Source organism: Acipenser ruthenus, chromosome 8 (genome assembly GCF_902713425.1).
Source record: "Acipenser ruthenus chromosome 8, fAciRut3.2 maternal haplotype, whole genome shotgun sequence".
Lineage (NCBI taxonomy): Eukaryota > Metazoa > Chordata > Actinopteri > Acipenseriformes > Acipenseridae > Acipenser > Acipenser ruthenus.
Genome location: NC_081196.1, coordinates 16,612,628 through 16,622,297, shown reverse-complemented (window position 1 = coordinate 16,622,297; position 9,670 = coordinate 16,612,628). Strand labels below are relative to the sequence as shown.

The 9,670-nt window shown below is 37.5% G+C and overlaps 1 protein-coding gene across 2 annotated transcripts; it reads left to right on the top strand.

Moving 5' to 3' along the window:
• The first annotated feature begins 1,035 nt into the window (after positions 1-1,035).
• On the top strand, positions 1,036-9,533 carry LOC117406891 (stomatin-like). 2 transcript variants are annotated; one of them, XM_059028620.1, is made up of 7 exons: positions 1,036-1,294; positions 3,040-3,143; positions 4,575-4,647; positions 5,721-5,803; positions 6,225-6,428; positions 7,494-7,628; positions 9,098-9,533. In XM_059028620.1, the coding sequence occupies exons 1-7, from the start codon at positions 1,108-1,110 to the stop codon at positions 9,290-9,292; spliced, it is 981 nt and encodes a 326-aa protein (XP_058884603.1). In that variant the 5' UTR covers positions 1,036-1,107; the 3' UTR covers positions 9,293-9,533. The 2 variants fall into 2 exon arrangements, with proteins under 2 accessions (XP_058884603.1, XP_033867169.1); XM_034011278.3 differs by lacking the exon at positions 1,036-1,294 and adding an exon at positions 2,193-2,374.
• The last annotated feature ends 137 nt before the right edge of the window (positions 9,534-9,670 follow it).

Here is a 9,670-nt window from a genome sequence, read left to right as displayed (position 1 = left end):
ATGACATACAGTATATAAATTAGGTAATGTTCCCTGGAGTAAAAGATTAGACATCTTGCCACACCTACTCTGTGGACTCTAGACTTTACACAAGTTACTAGCTCAGCACTTGGTCCTGCCTACTCTATCTTCCTCCAAGGACTAAAAGGTAAAAAGTTGTCATGTCCTTAAACATTATGTCTCCCTAATGTTTTCTGAGAGGTGTTTAATGCCGACCAACGTGGGTCAGAAAGGGTTTAGTTTTTTTTCTTAATGTAACCTGGAAGACTTTCACAGGTTACTTTATACAACTGCAGACTCCTCATATCATCAAGAATGTCTATAAGGGGAGTTTGACAATCTGAAACCTCCTCCAGTACATGTACTAATATCTCAATAACTTTCAGCTTGCAACTTCATATTCTCTCTGTTATGGAAACTCCTCAGTCAAAATCCAATCTAATGTTAGGGTCATGTGACTTTTTGGTTTCCAGGTACTGGTTTCATACTCTCGGTCAAGTTCAACTATGGATATTGTACAAAAAGAATTGACCCTTTTGTGCCAGTTATTTGAGAAGCAATTTGAGGTAGTGACTTCATATTTTTTTCTGCATAGTAAGTTTGTATGTTTAAGATGCACACTTAGTCAGTTGTGGTTGCATGCTAATGTATTTGTCTCATGTCTGATCAAAACACAGAATTATATGTGAGAGCTTCAAAACCATTTCCAAACAACACAAAATGAATTAAACTTCTATGAAGGAACATTTACACCCAGTATACTGAATTGAATAAAAAAGGTGTGACTTCAGTTATCAGCCACTTTATAGCTAGCCTTGATTATCAGTGTATTTGTGTAACATGTATCAATGTTATGCACAATGAAGTTGAGGTATAATCAGTGACACTATATCATAAAGATTTAAACACACCATCAAGTTGGTAACACATGGACAAAATGATAAAACAATTAGCTGAAAAATCACAAGACTAACTTTATAGAAAGACTTAATAAGCTTACCCGGCGCTGAGCTGATCGGGAGGTCTTGATTGGCTGGGGGCGTGCCCCGAGAGGCTGCACGGAGCTCAAGAAGCATCTGTGCTACAGCTCGATGCAACTGCACCGCCATGCTGCACAAAGGGGCACTTTGTTTACATCGAGGAGGAGAGCGTCTGCTCCACAGGATTAACAACATGAAACCCTTCCACTGCAAGATGGTACTAGTGAAGGCATTGCTCAGCCGAGGCCATTTGAAAAGGCTGTTTGAAGAGGCAGGAGTTGCTGTGAGAATGGTGGGACTCTGGGAACCCAGAAGTAGGTCAGTTTAGGGGATGTTCATCCCAAACAGTGTAGAGAGGGTTTGCGTAGAGTAGTAGGTTCCTGGAGCGGGATGTTCCTTTTAGTGGGACTAGCGCTCGCCTTGTGTGGCAAACTTTTATTTTTTACCTTTGTTTTGTATTGTTTTCTTTATTAAATGTGTGCTGGTACCCTAGTGTCAGCAACTTGTGTTAATTAAATCTGCACAAGTTGTGCAGCGTGTCAACACCCAGTACTCTGTGTGTTGCCTCGTCGTTGTGATATTTCAGACCCATACCAAGTTGCTATTGAAGTAATCTGTGAAGATCATTTCCTGGCGAATAAGTCGCTTAAAATTACATATTCTTATCTTTACATTTTTATGATGTTTGCAGTCATTCTCGGTGGTTCGTTTTTCAATTACTCAAATATTATGGGGTGGGGGTTCTGTGAAGGTGCTTTGAATTGAGTTCAGGAGCTGCTTTCTGTTCCAGTTGGCAGTCACAGCTATATATACTGTACCGTAGGATACATCGGCCACAGTGTGTTTATAGTAAGCATCGGCTCAATCTAGAAAACTGCTTTATTTGTCAGAAAAACAAAGCAGAAGTAGTTCAGTAATACACTGATAATGATAGTTGTGACAATAGCAAATATTTGCTTTATTGAGAAAATCAATTTTTATAAATCCCAATTAAACATTTCTAATGAAAATAAATCATGATGTCAAGCAGATTTAGTTCAAAACATGATAAAAATGCCACTGATTTCTTCACAAGGTCAGAAATACTATAAAATGCAAGATGCAATGCATATTATTTAATTACCATAGCCACCACTGTTGAACGAGAACCATGTTACCAACCTGGGGTTAAGCAGGGCGGTCCTCTTATTACTTCCACTAACAGAACTGTCACGATTATCACAGTGTTCCTTATTGAAATGAGACCTGCCCACCAATAAAAAGGGCTGCGTGGCTCTTTAAAGCATTCAGTGCTTCCTCATTTTATACCGGACTGTTTCTGAGACTCATTTGACACCAAATAGAAATGGAATCACAAGACAAAAGAAGAAACGTGAGCGAACATAATTTAATTGGTATGTCAGTTTAACCCTTCATTGCACGTTGTGTGTAAAAAGATAAGACTTATGTATTTGACTGTTGGTTGTTTATTGTTAGTTTTTAGAGTCCTCATTCAAAAAAGAACCTGAGATACCAACGTTTATGTAATGCTTTTTTTTTATGGAAAATGTTCTGACTCGTTATGTAATTATTAATTCGTCTGCAATGCGGCTAACTGTACAGTACACTACAATGAGCATTAAATAACTAAATATAATACATGTAATGTCTCTAAATTGAAATAGATATAATCATTATGGTATCTAGTATGACTTACAGTATGTTTATTATTACTAAAATGTAAATGATATATTTTTTAAACTATTTATCTGACCCACTTGTCTACATGGTGAACTTGATAACTACCTTGATTTTGCACCAATCTTAACCAAACTTGTATTTTTATTATACACTCCTAGCCTATAGACATTTCAGATTGCGTTTGACTATAATCTTTAACTTCCTCTGTACGTATTACGTGATTATGAGGATCCTTTGTATATGCCTGCACTGGTTTTTACTGTATGAAATTTTTTAAAAAGATGATCACAAAAAAACATTGAACATTTAAAATCAGTTGTAATTCTGAGGCCTCTGGTTAAATCTGTATGTTTTTTTTTTTTTTTTTTTTTCTGGTCAGACGAAAGTCCAAGTGGACTGGGATGTTGTGGCTGGATCCTAGTTATCCTCTCCTACCTGATGTTCATAATTACCTTCCCTTTGTCTGTATGGATGTGCATTAAGGTATGTCACAATTCACAGTATCGGTCTAAATTATTTTTAGAGAAATAAGATTTCCGAAACTGTTTGTCACAAATCATTTTGAAAACTGGTGCTAAACTGCTTTGAAAGCTTAGCACCAGAGAGGCTACTGGTGCTAAATTATCAAACCCTGTCCTAATCAAGCCCCCCCCCCCCCCCCCCTGTTCTTCAACTACTTTTCAGTGTTTTGTGTTACAGCAAATATTTATCTAATCACACCCTTCTCTCCTGCGCATGTGGATAAGTGTGGGTGGGTCATGTGAGTAGTCCAGACCCAACGAGAAACTATCATCATCTATGGTTGCTAAGGAATAAAAAAGAAAAAGAAAAAAATTAATTAAAAAAATTAAACATGTCTACTGGTGCCCAAATTGAATGTTGCTGGCGTTATATGAGGTAATCTGGCACAAGAATCTAGCACCATAGCGCCACATTTTCACCCCTGGTACTGATAGAGTATCATGGTACAGCACTGCAGTCGAAATAAGACTTCAATTTCTCAGCAACTTGAGCCATTGCAGGCTTTAGTAACAATGGAGCTTTAGACAAACCATGTAAACCACTTCCGCAGGTAATGAAGCAATTCTTCCCTAATTGGATTTTTAAAATACCAGATGTTCTGTATTTGGTATTTCTTATTGATGTATTTCTTGCATCTACTGGAGTGTTGTAGAGGGACATTTTAACCATTACTCTCTTGTGTACCTGATGTTAGACATGATTCTGGGAGTTCTGTTGGGACCCCTTTTCAGTTTAAAAAAATAGCCAGTAACGACTGAAACAGAAAATGATGCAGTGAACCCTAAGAACAATACATTAGTAGATCAGAACACCTCTATTATTCTAATGCTTCATTGGGCAGCAGTGTGGAGTAGTGGTTAGGGCTCTGGACTCTTGACTGGATGGTTGTGGGTTCAATCCCAGGCGGGGGATGCTGCTGCTGCTGTACCCTTGAGCAAGGTACTTTACCTAGATTGCTCCAGTAAAAACCCAACTGTATAAATGGGTAACTGTATGTAAAAATAATGTATATAAAATAAATTAAAACAAATGTAATTGTATGTAAAAATAATGTGATATCTTGTGACAATTGTATGTTGCCCTGGATAAGGGCATCTGCTAAGAAATAAATAATAATAATATTCTACACCTGTAGATCAGAACACCTCTATTATTCTACACCTCTAGAAAGTAGCTCTTTATGCTAACAGTACCGTGCCTGTGAGGATACACATGTTACATGTTACCTGTTACCTGACATACCTTATGAAATGTACCCTGTTGTCTTAATTAATAAATATTTCTAATTTAAGTTGATTAAAACAGAGCTGTTCTGGACTGTTCTTCCACAGGTCCAATACGACACATTCAATAAATACAGAAAGGCCTTATAATTGCATTTGTTTCTCTTAGATTGTTCAGGAGTATGAGCGTGCTGTCATATTCAGGCTTGGACGCATTACCTCAGGAAAAGCAAAGGGACCAGGCATGTAAAATTAGATATCTTAAAGTAAATACTGCCATTTATATTTTACAAAAACAGTCATAAAAGAAAATGTTTATCTTGACATCTATGTACTTCGGACCTACAGCACCTTCACACAAAGAAGGGTGGCAGCTGAGCATGCAAGTACTTGTTTACACGCTGGCTAATATCACATTATTATTCAGAATACTTAGTATTCAGATGAGGTTTTCCACACATGTATATAGCATATTCAGAATAAAGTAAGCAGTATTCCGAATCAGATATGTGGAATATTAGTTTCTGTAAACAGTGTGTTCCAAATACTTGCCTTTCTCTGTCCCTGCACATGTGAGACCCTTGCCCATGTAGTCATGGATTTAGAAAACCTGTGATTGGCATTTGTTACTGTTAGGGACCCAGTACGCTGGAAATAATAGTACATCTGGGGCACACAGCAAAAACATACCCAGACATGTGACGTTTAAAACTTTAAAATGTTGATTGTGAATTAAGGAATTGAAGCATGTTTACAGCGGTAAATAACTATTCTATGCTATGCTGGTAGGTTATAGATGAGTTTTAATGAAACATTCATGTTTTTCTTAAAGTTTTTTAATTAATTACAGTAAAAGTCCTGTGTTTCCGGAGCCAACAGCTTGATGCGAAAGTGCAAAATAGAAATACAGTGTGTATACAAAGATCACTGGGGAACATTTTAAACTCATTGAAAGCTGCTATGAATACTACTTATTCACGGTGTTATGAATGAAGGATTGCTTTTGTATTTTGATCAACTACAGATACTGTTCAGCAGTAGGTGGTTATGAATAAGTTTTTTGGAAGAAATAAGGTTGCAAACATGCTTCAATCATCTGTGTAGTTTTTAATTAAAACATTAAGGACACAACATCAAATTACTCCTGTTAAACTAGTCTTACTTTGTAAAAAAATAATGACTATGTCTTGCCTGTAAGCGTATTGATTGGCATAAAGTTTAGAATGTGCACACATGTGAGCTTTGACAGTTGAATTCAAAGTTTCTACTGCCTCTCTTGTGGTTCAAAGGTCATGTTTCTTTCCTCTTTTCACAGGTATATTCTTTGTCCTGCCATGTACTGACACTTTTGTAAAAGTGGACATGAGAACGATTTCATTTGATATTCCTCCTCAAGAGGTAGCTTCACTTCACTCCTGTTTGTGTAATCTTCATGTTTTACATGACTTTAATACTAACACCAAACAGAGCTCTCCCAAAGAAACATGTGTGCCCTGTTCACAAAGGTTAAAATAATGTATTATTTAAAGACTGCTTTTTATTAACAAAGTTTAGTATGCATGAAGCTTTTCTAGACCAACCACTATAATGAATAATCAAAGAGCACCAGATTTTAGTGCTGCCATCCCATAAGCTGTTACTCATAATACTGCTATATTATAGACTACCACCATATTTTACTGTAACTATTATTATTGGGTCACGTTATTCACTCAGAAAACGTTATTGTATTATATCTTTAATTTTTAAAAATGTTATTCTTAAACAGTAAGCTCTTGAAAGATCGACTGATTGATCATGTTTTTCTTTTTTATTGTAGATTCTGACCAAAGACTCAGTGACTGTCTGTGTCGATGGAGTGGTTTTTTTCAGGGTTCATTCTGCCATCGCCTCAGTGGCAAATGTAACAAATGCAGACCAGGCCACACGCTTACTGGCTCAGACTACCCTGAGAAACGTCCTTGGAACAAAGAACCTGTCTCAGATCTTATCTGACCGAGAGGAAATTGCACATAACATGCAGGTAGGGTGGTCAACCATTACAGTTTGAAAATAAAAAGGAGGTATGAAAGACAAGTGGTAGCTTGTGTTACAAATTCTTGTACAGTAAAACATGTATTATCCATCACATAATCAAAATTGAAACTTTCAAATTGTTTATAAAACATTTCCAATCAATAAAATCCCATTCAATATATAACATACAGTACTATGCTATACTGTAAATACAAGAGATCGAGGACTGGTATTAATATATCTTGATTTGTTTTTTTGTTTGGAATCTGCAATTATTTTTCTGATTTTCTCCTCAATTTGAAATGCCCAATTATTTTTATTTCAACCCGTCCCACCGCTACCACCACCTCGTTGACTCGGGAGAGACAAAGACGGACACACGCATCCTCTGAAACGTGCACTATCAGCTTCTTTTCACTCTGCAGGCCTGCCGTGCAGCCACCTCAGAGCTACAGTGTCAGGGGACCACACAGCTCTGGGCAACTTACAGGCAGGCCCGCCGGCACCTGCCCAGTCCACAGGGTCCACCCGGGTGGCGCTCGGCCAATTGTGCACCGCCACCTGGGAACTTGCATCCATGGTCGGCAGTGGAATAGCCTGGACTCGAACCGGCGACCTCCAGGCTATAGAACGAATCTAGCACTCCATGTGGTGTGCCTTTACCGGATGCGCCACTCGGGAGCCCTTGATTGTTTTTATAGTTTTAACAATTAGGCTTTGATTAATCATTAAGCCATACCTTCTCAGATATTTCAACAGCCACTTTTCTTGTTACCAAATAATCAAATCACTAGTATTATTTATTTATTTTTACATGAGTGCTATTATACATGGCAATGTTTTATTATGCCGCCCCTGTTTAATAATTAATAAAGGGCCCAATGTTATGAAATCAAACATCTTTGTCTCTTTAGTTTATTTCTGTCTGTAAAAATATGAAAAAAAACCCAGAAAAGTGCACATGATTTCATTGATGGTGGTATTTATATGCGTCTCTGTTTAGATCAATTGAGTAGACCCCAGTGACTTCAACGAGTATCATATTGATATCATTTCTCCTGTATATTTTCAGGTAACACTTGATGAAGCCACAGACGATTGGGGTATAAAGGTGGAGCGTGTGGAGATCAAGGATGTCAAACTGCCTTTGCAGATGCAGAGATCCATGGCAGCTGAGGCTGAAGCTACCAGAGAGGCCAGAGCCAAGGTAACATTATTTACTATTATTGTTTATACTGATCTGCCCATGTTGAGTGACTTGTGTTCATTTCTTCGAGGCTCAGAATATCATCAGAAGAACTCCTTGGTGGCAGCCATGTAATGAACAGCTTCCTTATAAAATTACATTTGTTTTCTTAACCAGTGGAACAGTGTAGACAGGAACTTAAAAACTGTTTACCAGGCTCTTCTGAGTTGCAACATAGATCTCCAAATGCAGCTTATGGGAGGTTTGCACAACTTAAAATGTTTGAGTAGTGATAAGAGTGCCATTAACGAAGAGCAAACAGAAAACGAAAGCATAACCTTTAGTTAATTAGCCCCTTTTCCAGCCCACATGACAGGATTGATATTAACTTTTAATGGCTAGTATTGCGTACACTGACTGTTTCTTTTATTGTGTTGAGACACGTCAAAATAAATGCCATTACCTTCGGGGGAAAATCACAAACAAATGATTGGCCCTGAAAGGTTTATATATAATCTTGAGTATTGTCAAATTTTTCGCCACATACTCTTTTTATTTATATATATATATGCTCTGAGCACACTCTTAAACTCAGGGGAAACGTTCAGGAGGACATAAAGATGTTTCATACTCCTGTAAGTGGATCGTTTGTGCACTGGGCTTGCAACGTATCCAGATGACTTTTTAATAATTGAGAAAATGACACAGGCTCATTTAATTTGAAGTTTTAACAAATCAGAGCAGTAGTAGTGCTCTTTTCGGTTTATTAAATGCTTAAAAATGGATTGAGTAGTTACAGACTACGTCGAATCCCAACTGACAGGCAATCTGCGAGGTCCAGGGCCTTAACAGGTATAATAGCTGTAACAGGGTGACGTGTTAAATGTGTGGGTAGTCACTGGAAAATACTGACACAGACACAGAGTATTGGTGTTGATACACCGCTCAGGCACGCAAATTTAATTTTAACACCGAGCTAACACTAGGGTACCAGCAATGGTAGACCTAGTGTCAAATTTAATAAAGAAATAAAAACAAAAACAAAAGCTAAAAATAAAAGTTTGCCACACAAAATGACGAGCGCTAGTCCCACTAAAAGGAACATCCCGCTCCAGTAGCTGTGACAGTCTTGGGTCAGTTTCTGCTCTCAGTGAGTCAGTTTCTCGGCCGCATAAACCTTTCACTCAAAAAAGGTGCTCGCACTTGTACAAGGGAAGGGTTTTAGGGTCACTCCGTTACAGTATATAATCTTCTTTAGGGTTACAGAGAAAGGATAAAGATGGAGAAAGGTTTGGAAGTAGCCTTCAATTGACGCTACATTTTATCAAAGCTATCCTCACTGTATCAAAGCACATCTCAAGCATATCCATTAAAAAAAATAAAAATAAAAAATCAATCTTTCTGTGTCTGAAAGATTGTTTAAAGTAATTGGTGATCCTCGGAAATATATATTCACTCTTATTAACCTGCCTCCCCTCTTCTCACCCCAGGTTATTGCAGCGGAAGGTGAGATGAATGCCTCCCGAGCCCTCAAGGAAGCCTCCTTAGTGATAGCCGAGTCTCCATCAGCTCTACAGCTGCGATACCTCCAAACCCTGACCACCATTGCCTCTGAGAAGAACTCCACCATTGTCTTTCCCCTGCCTATTGACATACTGCAAGGCTTTATGTCAAAGGGGAAATAACTGCAAATGAGCCATGCTATGTTTTTAAAAATAAAAATGTGCTAATTAAACAGAAATTAAGAACGTATTTCACAGGTAAAAATAGCTAGAACCCTGCAATAGAACATTGTAAATCTTATTAGATGAATTTGTGTCTTGTTTCCCTAAGTACTTGACTGAAAATGCTGTATTAAAGATGTTTCTATTTTGAGATTATTTATACTGATTAAAGGATGTAACTATTACATTAAATTACTATTTACATGCTTTGAATTTTTATGGGCACTACACCATAGAAAGCCAATGTTATATCCATTTTGTTTACATTGTTTCAGAAGCTTTCATAAACAGTCTGACATTCTTTTTTCAATTCTGCCTTTTTTTAGCATTTTCATGATT